This window comes from Strix aluco, chromosome 6 (genome assembly GCF_031877795.1).
Source record: "Strix aluco isolate bStrAlu1 chromosome 6, bStrAlu1.hap1, whole genome shotgun sequence".
Classification (NCBI taxonomy): domain Eukaryota; kingdom Metazoa; phylum Chordata; class Aves; order Strigiformes; family Strigidae; genus Strix; species Strix aluco.
The window spans coordinates 7,442,927-7,461,820 of record NC_133936.1 but is presented as its reverse complement, the minus strand read 5'-3'; the positions used below and the strand labels follow the sequence as shown (position 1 = coordinate 7,461,820).

General features: G+C 41.9%; 1 protein-coding gene across 6 annotated transcripts in view; it reads left to right on the top strand.

The window, feature by feature from the left end:
• The window catches only part of THSD7B (thrombospondin type 1 domain containing 7B), a 332,338-nt gene that overhangs the window by 289,094 nt on the left and 24,350 nt on the right, over positions 1–18,894 (top strand). For all 6 annotated transcript variants that reach the window (XR_012623747.1, XM_074828561.1, XM_074828560.1 and 3 more), the window contains 5 exons: positions 4,708–4,841; positions 5,593–5,746; positions 16,278–16,419; positions 17,852–17,967; positions 18,502–18,619. Coding sequence is in view for 5 of the 6 variants with exons in the window: in XM_074828561.1 (XP_074684662.1) it covers positions 4,708–4,841; positions 5,593–5,746; positions 16,278–16,419; positions 17,852–17,967; positions 18,502–18,619 (664 nt within the window). In the remaining variant the exon portion in view is untranslated. The remainder of the gene's footprint in view (positions 1–4,707; positions 4,842–5,592; positions 5,747–16,277; positions 16,420–17,851; positions 17,968–18,501; positions 18,620–18,894) is intronic.

The following is an 18,894-nucleotide window of genomic DNA, read 5'->3' as shown; positions in this document are numbered from 1 at the left end:
AAACTTCCATTGACTTCAGTGAGGCATCATTTCACCCCTTGGTTCATTGAGCCCAAAACCCAGCATGTGAATATGAATAAAAATTGAGGAAAGCAGTTAATTTCCTAAAATGCTAAAAGTATTCTGACTCTGTTTATTTCTTGAAAGAATTAAAGGCGAGACACTAAGGGATGGAGCCAGGCTGGTCCCCTGGGTGCTGAGCTCTGCAGCTCTGTGCAGGTCAGGTGTCTGCAGCTTCCAGCATGTTTTTCCCACCTGAGCTGTGCAGAACAATGGGCCCCTGTGCCCATTGCATGGTCTTCATTTTGTTTCTGTCCTTCAGGAGATGGGTTGTGGTAGCACAGCTACGTACATGTGTTGGGTGTCTCAGTCTGAAGGGTTTTGTAAATGTGCTGTCATAGTGTGTTTGCATAAATTTGCAGAAAGGTGAGCATTAATCAGATTATTTTCAAATAAACTGTTGTCTTTGTGCTTGGGAAGAGAAGTGGTGTAGCTGGACAAGAGATGTCTGTGTCTGCAGCAGAGATAGCAGATGGCAGATGTGATGTGGGCCAGGATACTGAGACTGTGTCGAATTTGAAGCTTGGATACACTCTGTGTTGCAGCCAGGGATCCGTGGGAGCACATCCCAATCCCCTCCAGGCTCAGGCACTTTGTGTCCCTGGGTTGGGTGAGGAGTGAGGACATCACATCCCATCCCAGCCTCTGTTCAGGGTTGGGACAGGGTGTGCCCATGGACCCAGGAGGTGGGAAGTGATAGCAGGTTCCCCTGATTGGTGGGACCCAAAGAACAACAAGGCTTAGCCAAAATCCTTTGAAAATGCAAAATCAAGAACATCATCTGTTTGACCTCCTTCAGTACCACAGCTGTTAGCAAAAGATAGGAATGAAAGGCTTTAAGGTTTGTTGGGTTTTTTTCAAATACAAAAAAAAAAAAAAAGGAATTGGAAGTGATAGAAAACAAATGATGGCAAGCTAGGAGAGAGAAACAGGAGGAAAACATTGTCCTGTGGAGGAGAGGATCACATGCCACATCACTGTGGTTTTAAATGCAAAGATAGTCACGAATTATATTCACAGCTTCCGAAACACATACCCACAGAGTTTCACCCATGGAAATCTCGCATTGCTTTGAGACTCCCATTTAAAAGTGTAGCAGGGTCTACCGATACACGTTGTAACTTGCTCTGAAGAAATCTGTCCCTCCCAATGACACGTAGTGGTTATTTACACCTTTGTGGTGTCTCGGAGGTACTACCAGAGGTGACATTGCTCTATGCCAACGCAGGGCAGAGGAGAGAGGTGTTCACAAATGGGACATGCAGTAGTGTCAGCAAAGTAACTTTGGAAAACGGGTTTTTTGTAGCAATTATTTTTTGGGGTTTTGGTGGTGAGTGTAACCCAGGAATCCTGACCGAACTGGAAGTACGGAACAGGTCAGGAGCAGACTGCCCGCGTGTTAGGGTTCCGCCGGAATGGTTTGGCCAGTGCTGTGTGCCCTCCCTCCTCGGGCGCAGAGTGGGATGTCTGTCTATCAGAGGAGGAGAGCTCATGGGACTCCACATGTAATTGTACCAGCTTGACATGATTAGACAGCAGAATAGAAATACTCTATTAAACGGTTTTATTATTGCGATCCTGCCTGCTCTTGAAAGAGCTTATCTGAAGTAGCACTTCACATCACGTGTATTTGTGTCACTGCATCTGGGATCTGGTTTGTCCTCACATGTTTCCTCAGATACATTTTAGTTCGTGTGGCATCCCAGCCCAAACCCTGCTAGTTTTCTTACACAGAAATCACATCAGGTAAATGCCGCAGAAGGTTTTGACCACCAAAATGCAGTTGTGGTCAATTCCTGATGTTAGGCCTCTACTGCTATCTACGGGTGGGTTTTGCTGTTTTGAAGAGGTCTGAGGTTTAACAGATTTTAACGCAGAGCGATGAGACCTCACTGAGACAATGAGTGGGGCTTTCCAAGCACTTGGTCTCACCCAAGCGAGGGGCAGAGGCTGCTGGTGGCAGGCGGTGGGGTGAGTGCTGGAAGGCTGGCAGCGCTCGCGTCATGACCTGTGGGATTCACAGCAATATCCTCTAACCCTGAGGAAGTGTTGTTAATTAGAGCAAGGAAGGAGAAGAATCTTAAATCCCGAAAGCCACTGTTTGTGCTGTGCCTGCCCCAGCTGCCCCGCTGTGCTTGCGGAGGCATGCAGGCAGCACACGTGTCGTCACCTCTCAGCCTCTCCCAACCTCGTCTTTCTCTACAAAAGTCTAAAGAGTGGGAACAGGCACCCACCCAGCTCTTAATAAACTTATTAATAAGTGAGTTTTACCTCCCTTAACACTGCCCAGTGAGACGTCTACCCCTGGGCTGCAGGTTCCCTGCCTGCCAGCAGCCAGTTCTCGCCAAGTTTGGCACTTCACTCTCTTGATTTTGCCTCCTTTCTGTAACGAGGGAAACTCTGATCACACCTAAAGCACACTTTTCCCTCTTCAACTAATCGTCTCCTGCAGACAGCAGTATGTTTTGTCAGACAACATAGGCAGAGTGTAGTTTTTCCTTACCGCCCCATGGAGCAGAGAAACTAATAAATACTCCCTGTCTCTCTACATCCATTTCCTGACTGCCTCTGGGGAATGCAAAGGCTTCGCAGTGCCTGAAGAAGGATTGTTACTCTCCCCAGTGTGTGCAGGAGTCAGTAATTCCCTAGAGGTGACAGGCTGGCTGGGTTGGGAGGGTGGCTTCACGCCGGGCTGTATGCTGCCGCATCCCCCTGCGCTGGCGGGCTCCCCACTTGCTGGTCCTGAGCACAGGTCCTGCTCAGTGGGTGCTTCCTCTTTACTCTTGTGTACACCAGTTAATGTTAATGAGCATGACTCCACAGCTAATTGGTGACACTTGTAGTGCTGCTTGCTCAGTCTAGGAAACTATATGCACTCTGTACTATACATAGATACCTATATATCATATAGTTATGCCAAATACCACCGCCTCGGCGTGCCAAAATTGTTAGCCCATAACGAGTGATTGAGGGGCACTGTGATCTCTCAAAGACCTTTGTGCAGGCCCAGTGAAAGTTGGAAATGTCGCCCACCTCCTGCGCTCCCCTGAAAGGCTGCAAGGTGTTTGGTTGTCATACCAAACGTTATCGCTGCATGTATTTCATCCCTGACGTAGCAGTTCTAATAAATTCTGCATGTTCTCTTGTGTTATTTGTGCACACACCATGAAAAAGGATTTGTGCTCAATAATATGTAGGAAAAAATGGTACTAATCATACCCTTTGCCCCCTTTGCTCCCATCCCTTTCCCCTTCCTCTGCATGAAATGTGAAGCTGTCACTAGTTCATGCCATGCTTCCCCCCACCAGTCCCCACTTCTTTTTCTCTCTTTCATTTCTTTTCTCCTTCATGTATTTAGCACTTTTCAACTTCTCTTACTCTTTCTTCTCTGCTAAACCTATGCACAATGTATAGACAGACCCACAGTTAAAATTAGTTTCTGACATTTTCTGTTCCTGAGGGGTTTTCTTTAGCAATTTATCTTCTTTTCATTTGATATGAAAGTAATTTTCTGATGCGGTACCAGTTTTGTTTTCAGACTGGTATCTTGATCTCCTCATCCCTGCACCTCCAAAATGTTGCAAATAAGTTTTTTTTTATTGTTGTAGCCACAACATACATAGCCGTAATCTGCTATTTTAAAATGAAGGTATACATTATTAAACCTGTGGCTGATTTTTTTTTTGGGGGGGGGGAGGTGGTGGGGGCAGTAGTTGGAGGAAGGCTAATGACTTACGCTTATTTTAATGGTGAGAACTGAACGGCTACACAGCAGCAAGACTAAAGAGATTTAGAAGAAGAAATTTTAGGTGTGATGTATTTTTCCAGGGCAGCGCATTGTGCTTCATACAAAGCAAGAGAGAACACTGTATCTTCAAATCAGCTTCTGCAGACAAACCAGATTCAAAATAAATAACTTTTATTCGTTACTGTAATGGAACTGTTGATGCATTCATTTATTTAAACCTAAAAATCTCTTAAAGTACTGTATCTCAGTGTGCTGCTTCTAACAACCTGAATATCTGGCACCTTTTAAAAATGTTTATCAAGCTTTTGCCTGGTTTTTTCTCTCTTCATAGATACCATAGTACAGGTGAATACACAGTCGTGTTTGATTAGGAGGTGTGTTAGAGATAAGTTACTTGCAGGGAAAAAAGCATTTACAGTTTTTGTGTATAAAAATGAAATTTGTAGGACGCATGAAATTTCATTCTTTTATGGTAGATGACTTACAATGATATGTTAGAAGCAAAGGTAAATGAGTGCTGATTTTAAGTTTGTACCTTCTGAAACAGAAAAAGATGCAATATATACAGTCCCGGTGAATGACGTGTGATAGATTATAGCGAGAGCAGTCAGAGCAAATGAAATTCTAATGGAGTTCCTCTTCTGGCTGCAGGAAATAGCTGTTATTTATCCTGTTTCCTAAGATGCTGCATGCATACTACTGTTTATTATATACTTAAAAATCCCTTGGCAAGTCAATAATGAATAAACGAACTTAAAGTTATTACAACACCCTTAGCATAAAGAGCGTAAGCCAGGATATTTTTCAGTGTGCTCTTCCCTGGGTTTGGCTGAGGCATTTCTGCAGAGATGCTAACCTGGATAGTTCAAATGAACAATTTTGATTCTTTCTTCTGGCAGGTGTACGAGGCAGTCCCATGCTACAGCGAGTGCAATCAGTATTCTTGGGTAGTAGAACCATGGTCTCCGTGCAAAATCAACAGTGAACAAAATTCCCTCCACTGTGGAGAAGGAATACAAACGAGGAAAGTCAGGTGCGTGAAGTCAAAAGCACAGGTACTCCAGATTAAAAAGAGGTGATACATACCTGCATACAGCTGCAGTACCTGGCCATCTGACAGTGAGTATGTTGCTGAGTCCAATGTATTTCAAATTAAAAGAAACATGCATTTATGTGCAGTGGTTTACAGGAAAAGCATCTCAGAGATACAGCCTTGTGTTATGATCAAGACGTCTTTCAGGAAGAAGGCTTGTTGTTTAAATTAGAATTCTTCAACCTAAATGCCATATGTACATAAAGCCCCTTGAGGTGCAAAGCCTCCATATTCTGATTTGCTAACGTTTTCCTCAGGTAATGGCACTGCACACACCGGACTGACGTTCATTATTAGTAAGTATTCATTCCCTAGGCATGGGGAAGTGCTGAGTTATTTCCAAATGTTCCTGTGTTACTAGCAGGAGCACAAAGGTTTGTTCTTGCTGGTTGTAATTTTCTATTCTCTCATCTGTCAGCTGATCAAAGTTAAAATCCCTCCGTATGAAGCTTGAAATATTTATTTATAGTAGTTATTGAAATGTGTGAGTAACAAAAGCATGTCGTGTGTGTACCTGGTTCTGATTTGCATTAACATGATTAATTCTACTTTGAGATCAGCCATGCTGCATATAGCTATTGTGTTACATATAGCGTCCCACATATACTGGGGTCAAGCAGACCTGTTGATATCCATCACTTCTATAGTACACTGATGATCCTCTAATGAAAATGTCTTGTTTTCTCTGTAGGTGTGTGAGTACTGCTGAGGAGCACGGAGGGGAGACTGTACCCAATGCACTGTGTAATCAGGCTGAAATCCCAGATATGATGCAGAAATGTAGCTTGTACTGTCCCAGTGAGTGTGCAGTGTCTGACTGGGGACAGTGGAGCACGTGTCCGCAGGTAGGCTCTCCTGCTTGTGTCGCGGTGGCAATGTTCCTCACGTGTCGATCTTCTCTGTCCTTCAGCCATTTCCTGAGATAGTTATTTTCTAACAAAGTAGATTATTTTCTGAGGGAAGTCAGGCTTAATGAATACTGCCAGCACAGTTGAATCTTGAGATATTTATATTTCTACAGAGACTGAGTTATAGAAAATTAGTTAGTAAAACACATAGTTATTACTGTGACAGTTGATTCAACACATCCTTCCGCTTGGTCTATGGGAGAGGACCCACGCAAGTACAGCTGGTGAAGGGACCAGTATTCTAGCTGCAGTAAGGACTGTCTGTGTTAGGAAATATTTGCAGGGGAGAGCTCTGTGAGTGATGCATGACTGCCATAACAGCCTGCTGGTAAACCGTGGTGGTGGCACTCCTCTGGACAGGTCTTAGGCCTGAGGGAATGACAGCTCTCCCTTCCTAACACACGCTATTTCTGTCCAATGTCTCCTCCTCCTCAAAACCTTGAGGGAAGATTTGAGGCAGCAGCGACAGAAGGGCATGGCAGCAAGATGCCTGAACAATTTGTCATGTCACTAAATACTCGAAACTTTGTGAATTATGCAGGGATTCAAGCCACTGCCAAGTGCTCTGTGTTTTCCTAAGTGTGCAAGATGGAAGGAAGCTGCAAATTCTGTCCTGTGAAAACTCTCTGGCCTCAAAGCATGTAATTTCAAACCTATTGTTTCTGTCTGATCGGTGTTGAAATAGGTGCCAGGTTTAATCTTGGGGTTTTTTTTTAATAGACTTGCTTGATGTATTTAAGTGACAAACATATATACATTGCCCCTCTGTTAACAGGGCCATTATCAAAAGTCTGAGTGGTTATTGGACAGGTATTTATACTACTGCTGACACAGGTAATTTCCTTCCATAATATTTTGTGTAGCGTATCAATATACTCAGTAAGAACATGTCAAATAAAATCTTGTGTTTCATTTCCTGCATTCGCCTCCTCCTGAGCAGCATAGCTTTGATGAAGTATAACACTCTTGCAACCGATACAGAGTCTTGGATACTTGGTTGGGCTGTTTCTTTGCCATTGACTTTTTTTTTCAGAGATAGATTTTCTTTGTTTTAGCATGCAGTAAACTAATGCAGAGATCTTCAAGGCCACTGGACATTTTTCAGGTGCCTTGGTGGCAGTCAGTTGGTTACAAAGGACTACTTGAAGCTTTAAGCAGCCTAGTATCCTGCAGACACCCTGAGTTTTTGCCTTAAGGCTCCTTTTTGGCAGTGCTGAAGCCTCTGTAGCCCACAGAAGCAGGAAAGCTATGCCCAGAGCTTGTGGGCTGCACTCCATCAGGCAGCGTAGCTCTCGGCAGTCGCAGGACTCAGTGCCACAGTCCCTGTGTCTCCTTGTACATCCTTTTGCCACGGTAGATGTTAATTCATAAATGTGAGGGCATCTGTATGCCAATGCAATTAACTGAACAATATGTTTTCACAAGCTGTTCTGCGAGGCTTTGTTGTGAAACTGAGATGACTGTGTGCTGATGGAGCATGTGTTTAAATAGTTCTGCCCAGATACGAGGCAATAAACAGCTTGAAGTTTTATGGACAGATAAAACCCTCCCTTTGACGAGTTTACAGCAGCGCTGTCTCCCTTTTATAGCTACTTTGCTATTTTTGTTTGGTTTTGAGAGAGGAACAGACCACACAGCACAGTCCCTCCCAGGAGGGCACATGCTTAACATCTCCAAGGCAAGTGCTGGGCTTGCTGTAAGTGCAGAATGGCTGTACATGACAGTGGTGTGTCTTCAGCGTGTGTGGGGGTACCGGGGCGATGGGCCCCACTGAGAGAAACACGGTGGCCGGGAGTGAGGCATTGCCAGCAGCAGGGTAATTAATGCAACCCTCCATCTTCTGAGGAAAGGTGGTCACTGAGAATGGCCACAAGCTGGTGGACATGGTCAATGGAGTTACAAAGGCAATGGGGCCTACCAAGGATCCCCTTTTGTCTGCAAGGGAAGAGCTGTGTATGATCAATTGAAGAGGCTCCACTGGTTGCAAGTGAGAGCTTGGGTCTGGACCTTGCATGGAGACCCTGCATATAGACACCCAAATATAGGAGTCTGCATCTGGAGCTGAATCTCATGTTCAGTCTTTTGGTCAGACCTGTTGTGCTTCCAGCCCTGCATCAAATGTCTTTGGGCCCAAAAAACACATCAGTAAGTTTGCGCACGTAGAACTTCTTGCTCATTAGGGCTGGCTGTTTAGTTGTGTTTGAGGGAATTTTGCTCAATAGCTGGTATACTTATGCATGGTTTCTGACTCATGCCAAGATGGAAGTAAATGCTTGTCTTCCAAGGATGCATAAAATGCTTTTTGAATATTCACCGAAAATCCATTTTCTAAGTATGGCTCCTTTCTCTCCCGCAAGTAATCCAAAAAATTTGAAGGATCACATCATATTGCAATGAAAAAGCAAAACTGTACATCCTGGCTGCTCTTTTTCGAGCACATTTACATTTCACATCAAAACAGTTGGCACTCTTTTAGTCGTAGCACTCTTGTGAGGCTGCTGCCAAAGAGCATTCTGGGAAATCTTCCTGTATCTCTGGTCATGTTTGGCTTGCTGGAGATAAAGAGGATTTATGAAACTTGACAAATTCTACTTTGTAAGAAATGAAAAATCACAATTTCAGCCTCATCTTTGCTATAGTAGCTCTTTGATTTGAGATATTTACCTAAGATTTTGGTCAGGTGAGAATTCTTTTCCAGTTGCTTTGGTGTTCTACTCATATTTTATAGTGTTGATAATAAATTCATCTTGATAGCAGAATAACTAACTCTTATCACCTGCATATAGAAAGGCCTTTAGATTATCCAGTGTACCTTTTGTCAATATGTCATTGTACTCTGGATACTTTCTAGGGTATTATTTGGTTTTATCTTGTAGCAATACTCTTCCCATGTGAATTTTTGACTTTCAGGATAGTTAATGATCTGGAATTGTGTTGAAATCAATAAGTCATGAAGGTGGCAACTTCTTTATCAATAGGAAATATTTTCTTTAATACTCCTTTCTGCTAAAACACTGTATATCCTCTACCTTTTTTGGCTGCATTTCCCTTTTGCTTTTAAATATTTACGTTTCTAGGGTGGTCTTTTGTAATTTAAGATGTTCCCACAATTCTTAGATGTGTATTTTCCAACTGAATTGCAATTTTTGCATCTTGATTATAGTGCTATTTAACACTGCTACACAAAGCTAAATTTTAATATTTTCTCTAATGGCACTTTGCAGTCACCCAGAAGTGCAGCTGTCTGAAATGTAATACTTTGATGTTACTTTTGAGGTTTTGTCTCTTTACGGGATTCAGGAAACTCATAATTACTGATTTAAAGCTTCCCTATTATTCTCACATTCTCTATTGTGAGAAGTAAATTCAGAATAGTTTTCCCTCTGATTGAAGACTATTTTTCGGCTCATAAAGTTTTCTTCTTTGTCGCTAAGTAACATCCACATAACTTAAATATCAAGGCTTTAAAGCCATTTAAAATAACAGTTTGAAGCTTGCTAGTTAGAAAAAAAAAAAAAAAAGATAAGCAAATTGGATTGACTTGCATTTGCTTCAGAGATTTCGTATTCGTTCCAGCTACAATAGCGTGTTCAGTCAGACATCATCACTTGATTGCTCAAAGACTCAGCTAAACAATCTGGAAACCAAAATGCTACCATCTCTGTTACATATTCAGTGATCGAATAACATGCACTTCCTGCGGTGTCTCGACTTTGTATTCATCTGACTTGGAAATGTAATTAATTGACTTCAGTTGAATTCATCAAAGCATTCTTAAAAAGAGTTAATATGCAAGTTGTGCTACAACTCCCTGAAATAATTACCTCAAATTTATTTTGTTAGCTCTCTGTCGTGTGGATAGCTGTCGCAGCCTCTGTAGCCGATCAGAGTGGCCTCCTTGTTTGCCTCAGCTGTTGGCATTTCTAGCAGCTAATTCCAAGAGGTCTGAAATTAGTTAATTATAGGAGGTTACATGTCTAGTGAGTGAGAACAGCTGTGTCTGTTTCAGAGAGGATTTGCCTCATGGATCAATAGCGATGTACAACGCTCAGGACTTGCAACAACTGAGTTATTATTCTCTTGAATCGGTGTGGGGGTGTGTGTGTGCAATATTGCAACAACTGATCATATTAAAAAGTGGCACCAGGCAATACAGCTAACTCTCAGGTTTTGCAGTGACCTTCATCATAGATGTGAGTTGGAGTCATTACGGTTTGGAAATGCCAACTGGAAGAGAAACTGTGGACTCTTGTAGATGTTGGGGCTCACTGTGTGAGTTACCGAAGTCTTCATCATGACTAGTACCTTTATGTGTAGGCTTGGCAGAGGACCTGCAGTATGGAGGCTGGATTGAAGAATGAAGCTTCCACAGAGTTGTATTTCTAGCCCAAGAGATAATTTATTCAGGTCAAGCATGAGAATTATGTTGGTCCAAGGCTTTTTGGAAGAACATGCACTGCTCTTTATGCATAGTTGTAATTTAATTTTTTTTATAGCTTTATAAATACTGGTGTATTTTTTAGATTTTTTTTGTTTTATTTTTATCCATCGTAATTAAGAATAGTTTTTTAAAAAGTAATGGTTATATATGGAGGCAGATAAGGTTTCAGAACCTAGATGCGTCTCAAAAAGAAAATTTTATGCAAATGCATTTTCATTTCAAAAGACTGCTCATGTTATTGTAAATGGCTTGTTAAATTGTTACAAAACATCCACATCGGCATGAACAATATAACGGTTCATTGCACTGTTAAAAATAGTCAAATCCTGTTGCTGCCAATGCATTTACCTTAGTTTGAGGTTGTATGTTTCCGTATGAATAGCCAGTTAAATATAATGTGGCCAGCTATTTATAGTGCAGTATGCATTATACAAGCTGTTTGATAAATTAAACAGCTTAAAGAGCTCTCTAATGGGTTACAACCTTTGTACTGTACAGTTATGATGCATATGAAAGCCTAGCTCAATGGACAGCTTTTAAAATCCATCACAAAGAAGATCTAATAGCGTATATTAATGTGTGATATGTTAACAGCTCTTACTCTGGAACTTAGCATTCATAGCCTCATTTTATTTTGTTTAATATCCCTGTCTTCCAGAACAAACTTTCTGTGCTTTTGTCTCTTCTGTTATTGCCTGGACCAAAGGCTGGGTACATCCTTTGTGTATGTTTGTGTCCCTTGCTTTTTATGTTAGCTTAAAATAGTGACAGGTGGCCATGGTGGAAAAATGTGATTGGCTAAAAGAAATATTAAAAAATGCAGTAGTTAATAGTGCCAAAAAATTCCTCCATAGAATCAAGATGATGACTTTTATAATTCCTAAATGGTCCTTTGGGAAAAACTCTGATTTGTTCCTACCTTAACATTTTATGTACCTCTCATTTCATCTGAATATTTTGTTTCTGTAGTGGTTTATATAATCTGGCCTGTAGATCTCTGGCTCTAGCTCAACTTTTTTACACTTCATAGAAAAGGCTAGTGGAAATGGTGTGATTTAATACAATAAAGTAGGCTGAGACAGTATAGTTATACACGTAAAGAAACTTACTGTGTCTGCATATGACATCCTACTGCTGTAGGCTGTTAATGTGCGACCTGAATTAGGTCCCTGTTATTACTTCCATCCAGAAATTAATGCCATTCCTATCACCGATTCCAAAGGATGCACATGCCTGAATTATACACCCCATTGCTTACAGTCATCAAGAAGGAACCTGGACTAAATCCAACAAACAACATAGTCTGTAAAACTTAACTACCAAAATGAGTTGGCACCTAACCTTGAAGGTACATAGAGTTCTCCAGGCACCTAACCTTGAAGGTACATAGAGTTCTCCAGGCACCTAACCTTGAAGGTACATAGAGTTCTCCAGGCCTCTGACCTTCCATCTTTGTGCATCACAGCTACCTCCATTTCTTAGGACTTGTTTCCTTTCATATTGATGGCCAGTTGGCACCCATATTCATCGTCCTCCTTTGATCCATAAATCTTTAATCTATTTCTAGTCTGGGTGGTGTCAGAAGTGGGTTTCAGTTGTCCAGAATAGAGGCAGAAATTGGACAAAGATTTTCCACTTGCTAAGCAGGCACTAAACTCTGATGGTCCCCAGGCTGCAGCAAGAAACACTTGTCCTTCCTGGTAGCCCTCCGACAGCCTCAATTTCCTGGAAAGATCAGGTGAAGGTGCCGAGTCTCCAGAGTTGTTCTTCCTGCAGTTTGCTGGAGATGTCCCTGGAGCTGAGACCCAAGCAAGAGGCTGAATTTCACCCCGCCTTCTTTTTCTGTTTCCTCTACATGAGGTCTGTGCAAGAGTTGCTCCATCTGGACCACGGCATGGACCAGCAAGCTCTGTGCATGTGGAGAGCTTCAGCACTTGCACGGGGTTCTGCACTGTACTCAGTTCAACCATCGCCTTGCTTTGACAGTGCCTAAATCTATCTTAATAAATGATTACAATCTAAGTCCACCACCCTGGCTTTCAATTTCTGTGTAAGGAGATTTGCCGTTACGCCCAGTTCTACCCCATTGTTACATACCAAATTCTCCAACTATGGAAATTAGTTATGGGATTTATAACCACAGGCATAAAAATAAGTAGCATGACCATAAAGAGATGATCTCAAAAATAAAAGTCAAAGTTGAACTCCCACTACTAAACGTTTCCATTGTATGTAACCTCTTAACAGTGTTGTTGGCTGCCCCTTTGCCTCTTTCCTTGTGCTTCCACTGTGGATGAAGTGTCAGCTAATGCTGAGCACAAACCAGTTGTGATTACCTTACAGGAGGTAATGTCTGACTTAATATAAAAATAATTTTAAAAAAGCTTAATCTATGATCAGTGAAAGTAGTAGTTATTAATAGAACAGTAGGAAGTAAAATAATGTCTTTGAAAGTGTAGCATCCACTCAGTGGGAAGAGAGGAGTTGTAAATGAAGATACTCAGTAAAGGATTGCTGAATCACAGTGGGTTTTATTTATTTAAACCCCCCAAAATTGTAGATTCACATATGCTTATGATAAGAAACTTGGATTCCTAGTGGGGTAGAGCAGATCCAGTCTTGATCTGTGTATCTGAATGGCATCTTCACTATTTCATATGGAAGAGTGTTTGAACAGTCAAGTTGTTTTTGTCATTTTCTTCATTTGTGAGAATGTTCAGAATCAACTCCTTCTGAAATCCTGCCCAAATCTTAATTAATTCTGTGATAATTTCTTACTTTAATTACTCAAGTAACGTTTCTTTGTTTTGCTGCTTTTTCTATATTACCGACTGCTCTTGCTGTAATGTAATTTGGCATTCATGGTGATTGGTTTTTCTTTCAGTAATTTTTAAGATCCAAATTTAGGACATACCATTGGTAGTGATGGCAGTGGTGACAATGGTGACATAACATCTTCCTCCTGCTATGCAGCTTACACACTTCTCTTTGTTATTGCTTGTTAATACTCTCAACATCTCCCCACTGGAAGCAATCCCTCTTCTTTACCTTTCACCGTTCACATCCCCTAATTACTTTGAGTCTGCCAAGCCATTCCTCAACCTTTGCCGTGTTGAAAATATTTAATTTTTCCAGTGGGGGATTTTGGAGGGGTCCTAGAGGAGTTGTGCACCCAAGCCCATTGAGATTCCAGGGTAGCTGGATACTCGGCTCCCTCTTGCTTCTTTGAAAATCCCAGCTTTCATCTTTTTCTTTGCAAGTCATTCCCTCCTGCCGCTTATTCAGTTCCATATATATTTGGCTCAATTTTTTACATAGTTAACTTGAAAGAGTAAGGCCAGAAAATCAATTATAAAACTAAATTGACTTCTCAATTGACGTAAAGAGAAATTCAACAAATAATATTACAGGATATTAGTTACAGTTTGCCGACTTTGAATTTTTGCATGTTTCCCGTGTACTCAGCTTGATTAAATGAACACTTTTCCTACAGAGATTCTTTATTATTCAAAACTGGTAAAGGTGGGGAGCTTATCGCACAAGCTCTGGCTTCTGAACAACATGGCTCATCAGCGCAGTGAGAATGCCAGCTTCAGAGCTGCAGTAAACCGGTCGTTTATTTGGATCCTGGCAAGCACAAGATAGACTTTGACCTGTTTGAGTCACGGCTGTTAAACTGGTCTGCTACCCACCAGGAGGACATCTGAGAGGGAAAATGGTCCTGTTAGCCAGGAAATCTGGGTGGCTGTATGACAGCATGTGCAGCACTGAGCTGCGTCAATGCCCTGTAATCAAGCACAATGGGGTGCATGCAAGATGGGGGAAAAAAATACTATTTTATTAAAAGGAGTTACTTATCCACAAATGATGCATATTTTCTGTCTGCAGGTTCTTATTCTGAAAGGAGCAAAAGCAGGTTTTTCTGGGAGGGCACAGGCTTAACTTCTTTCACATCATTCATTGATTTTTTTTCATTTTGGTAACATAATGCAGAGAAACATTAGGAGTAGCTGCTGAAATACCTTCTTTGATTTTTTTTTTAGTTTGTTTTGTTTGATTGGCAAATCATTTAAGTTATTAGTGTGAGTTGTGAGGATGAACAATCAGATTAGTTGTAGAAAAGGCAGTAAACTATTGGTAAACACTTAGCATAGGTTTAATTTTCAGATAATTAAGAACAATTGTGTATTTTACATGACCACAGATATTCAAATAAGATTACCATTTAAAGTGATTTGACAAGATGTGTGTCGACAATAAGGACATAATAGAATTTCCTTCACACAGTGTAAATATAAGGAAAATAGGCCCTGACAGTGTATTTTAAGAACAGACCAGACGTTTTTTCCTATTTGTCCTAATATTTATTTTGTTTTGCTATCATCTGTGCAACTAATTCAGTTTACAGCAGTCTGAGATCTAGATTTATGCTGCATCACCATTACATTTCTCTTTAATATTCACAATACAGGAATTATCCATACTTTCACCTGTGCAGGGTTCAGTGTTTGCAGGCAGTTCATTGCATGATAATAAGCCTGTGGTTTTAAACTGTTAGTCATTTTTTGTAATTAAAGTACTCTGTAGAAAAATCATGGTTTAAATTCCCAAGCATTTATGAAAATGTATTTCTATATGCATTGTTTTTTTGGTTTTCTTGGCTGTTCCTGAGCAATCTTTAGTCCTTTTGCAAGACTGTTAGGAATTAAATAGGTCATCTTGTTCAGTAAACGGCTGTGAATACCTTTAATAGGGATTTATTGCCATTAGGTTTGCTGCGACCATTTTCACGCACCCATTCCTGCTGTATATTAGATTGCAGGAAAACTCTGCCAGAGTTTCAGCAGGTCAGAGCCCCTGCCCTTGGGGCTGCTTTTCTGTCCCAGCTTTGCAGCTGAAATGGCTATTATATGTTCCCGTAATCACCTGAGCTTCAGAATAAGCTTATTTAGACATTTTTTTGTGATTTTGTTTAATGAGACAGAGCAGCAATTCTTAGTGCTCTTCACCTTATCTTTGCCCGGTGTCACAGGCGTTTAATCTTTGGCGCCGCGACACCTTCCTCCTGAAATAATTCCCCTTGGCATGAGATGTGGATGTGACAGCCAGGGTTGGGACACTGCAGTGGCACTGTGTTCCCCATGGCCCAGCCAGTGCTTATGCTATAGCCCTGAATTAAGTAAACTGAGGGAAAAACTTAAGAAAGGTGTAGGCAGAGCCAGGTGACACCTCCGTGTGACATCCACAGAGAAGAGCTTTCTGGAGCTGCAGGAGGCTGCAGGAGGGGATGTGGGGATGGGGAGATGCTTTCTTCTATGTAAAGGGGATGTTTCTTGCAAGACAGAAAGCATTTTGTCACTGTTGTTAAGTCTGCAGTGAAATGGAAAGGAAAACATCCCCATGCCACAATGCTGAGTGAGGATGGGGGCCTGCTAAAAACAATTTTTGTGCCTGTGATGTACAAACACAAATGAAAACTGGCCTCAGTATTTATGTGAAAATGTAAACAAGCAAATCCTGGTTTATAGGCAGTGGGACATCAGTATTTGTGTCACATACTTTGAAGAGTCACCCCATCTTCTTGTCAGCATCGTAACTGATATGCAATTACAAATGTGCTTCCTAGAAATGAAAAGTTTGCTGTAACATCAGTTATTACTTAAAAATACATTAATTGTGCCAGAAATCCTGTCCCATTATTCCATACTATGGCATTTTACTACAAGTCTTGGAAAGAGGTGGAAGGTAGAGCACAGCAAAATGGCACAGTCTTTATCCTGTTGGAAATAAATAGTATAGGAATGCCTAAAATAACTGAATCAGGGTGGACGAAAGATGACTTTTAGGGGTATTGGATTCTTACCTTTGAACCACATTTCCTTCATATGCTTTTAAGTATCTTTAGAACAGAAGCATGATTATATCGTAGCTTGGTGTGGCCGTGGATGTGCATGTAACAACCCCAGGCGGTTGGTGTCTGTATGATTTACTAGGGTCTCTTGTACTGTCCATCACTTTTGAATATAGGTGTGTGATCCGAATATTATGCAAACCCGAACTCGACAAGTGCTGAGGTCTTCTGTCAATACAAAGCCCTGTCCTGAAGAGTCACAAATGAAGCCATGTATTCTTAACCAAAATTGCTTCCAATACCAGTACAATCTAACAGGTAGGTATAACTTTCCAATATACTCTTAGCAGGAAGTGACACCAATGACAACATACATTAAATTGATGTTCCACTTTTCCAAATATCTTTGCATAAAAGATTCAGCTCCTTAATGGCTTTCTTCAGTTGTGTTTTCAATTATGTTCGCTTGTGGTGTTGGTTAAAGCCTTGACAGTAAGAGTTATGAGTAAACACCACTGATTTCACTGAAGTTAATTACATGCCTAAATTTTTTTTTTGTGTCCAGGTTGTGGAGGTTTTGTCCAGGTTTTTTTGTCCACAGATTAGTGGACAAATGCACAATTTTTAATTTAAGTTGTCATTGCAGGTACACTGGAAATAAAACAGGTTATATGGGATCTCTTCTTTTTGGTGGGTTAGCAACAGAATTAATTACAAAATCCCAGTTTAAAAAGTATCATCTGTGTGATTCTGGTGAAGCCAATAATAGCAACAAAAGTCTGGTTTGAAGGCAAATATGGGTGGGCATAGGATATTCAGAGCAAAATGCATTATTGAGGACCTTAGAAGCAATTAGATCTGTTGCAAACAAGCTTAAAAAAAAAAAAAAAAGAAAAAAATTCCCTTTGTTTTCTCAGATAAATGAGAAAGGTAGAGAGAGGTGAGATCTAAGAGGGGCTGTTGGGAAGGGAGAACAAAGCAGGATAAAATATCTGAATAAAACCAGACTGAAATAAAAGCCCTAGAAACACACAGGCAGCAGGATGATGCCTTTTTTATCATCACATTTCAGAAATGCAGAACATTTACGTGTTCATGTTTATCAGAGGTGGAAGACACAAAGTAATAAGTTTTCTTCTCATACGCTTCCTATTTGTTGGGGGTGTATGGAAATTTTAGTTGTTTGTGTTATGCTTTTTGCTTATTTAAATGGTGTTTTAAGGCTTCTTTCAGCTTAGTTGTATTCCGACCATCATAACTTCAGACAAGTAATAAGATCTGAATTTTCTTCTACTAGAAATACTGATTTTATTTCACAGGTATTAGAGCTTAGTTTTAAATAATGGAAAGCTTTACCCTGGAACAAAAAATAGGTTAAACCAGAGTTACCCTTCAGAAACTTCCCCAGCTACTTTATCAAAGTGAAATTTTACTTCAGACAATACAGTCTTGTAAATGTGCCAACTGGGTTGAACTGATACTCTTTATCAGTGTTTAACAGTTTTCTGTGCACTCTGATGTACCAATTTCATTAAGGGGATATCTGAGTGCAAAGCAAGCGGTTTCTCCTCCAAGACTTGCTCGGTTTTAAGAGCAACTTTCTTTTGTGTGGGTTGTTCTTGGGTTTGGGATGCCCTGACGTGGGGAAACACCACGCTAGGGGAGGATAACCTGCGTGTTGAGTAAAAAGGTGTGAAAATAGTATGACAGCCATGATCTGCAGCGCTGGATCCTGTGCTTTGTGTCGCAGGCTGGAGCGGGTGCCAGCTGGGTGCCAATGCCACCTGCGGGCGCGGGGAGCGGCATCGCCTCCTCAGCTGCCGGCGCAGCGACGGGGCCACGGTCAGCACGCAGCTCTGCCAGCGGGTGAGGATCGCACGCGTGTGTGCGCGGGGCAGGGGAACGGCCGGGGGTTCATTTTGTTTCCAGAAAGCTGGTGCCTTCTGATCCACACCAAGACATCATCTGTAAGTAGTGGAGAAGTTGTGTTTGGTGCTGGGAGTGCAGCAGTTGGGTGCTTTGGGGAACAAAAGCATCCCGAGGGTGTTGGTGGGTGGTACCACTCCTCAGCTCAAATGCATGGGGCATGGCTACCAACCCTGCACCATCCCAGTGGCTCCAGCAAAGCTGGTGACCAAGGAGATTGTGCCCTTCTAGAATTTTGAGATTGTTCTTTCAGAGTAAGACCCAAACACTGAGGGACTTTTAGACGTGAAATGCTTCAATACTGAAACCACTTTCACCAACTGCAGCCTTGGGAAGGCTCCCCATAAGCGGTGATGCTGGTGTTCCACAGGAGTCGCGGCCAGTTTTCGGTTCCCTGACTTGGTGCCCAGCTGCGGCAGGAGGTGGCTGGGGGCCTGGGGAGGCTGACGCCTGTGTTTCCTTGTCATGTCACAGCTTCGCCTGGAGAAGCCCGTGCAGACGAGGAGCCGGTGCGTGGTGGCCTGCGCGGTGGATTGCCAGCTCTCGGCGTGGTCAGCCTGGTCGCAGTGCTCCCACACATGTGGCGCCGGCGGTGAGTCCCCTCCTGCCCCCTTCCCCCCCACCCCCCACGCCTCAGTAATACAGCACAGAGGGGACCCCCAGCCCCAGGCGGGCCCTTGTAGCCCCCAAGCAGGGGTACAGAGCACAAGGATCGCCCCAAGCCCTTGGGAGATGATTTTGGACACTCTCGAGGTCCTCAGGGTTTGGGGTTTTTGAACAAAGCAGGCTGTGACAGAACTCTGAAGTGAAAAATGCAACTTAGGAAACAAGTAGACAAATGCCTGGGGGATTATTTTATTAATGAAT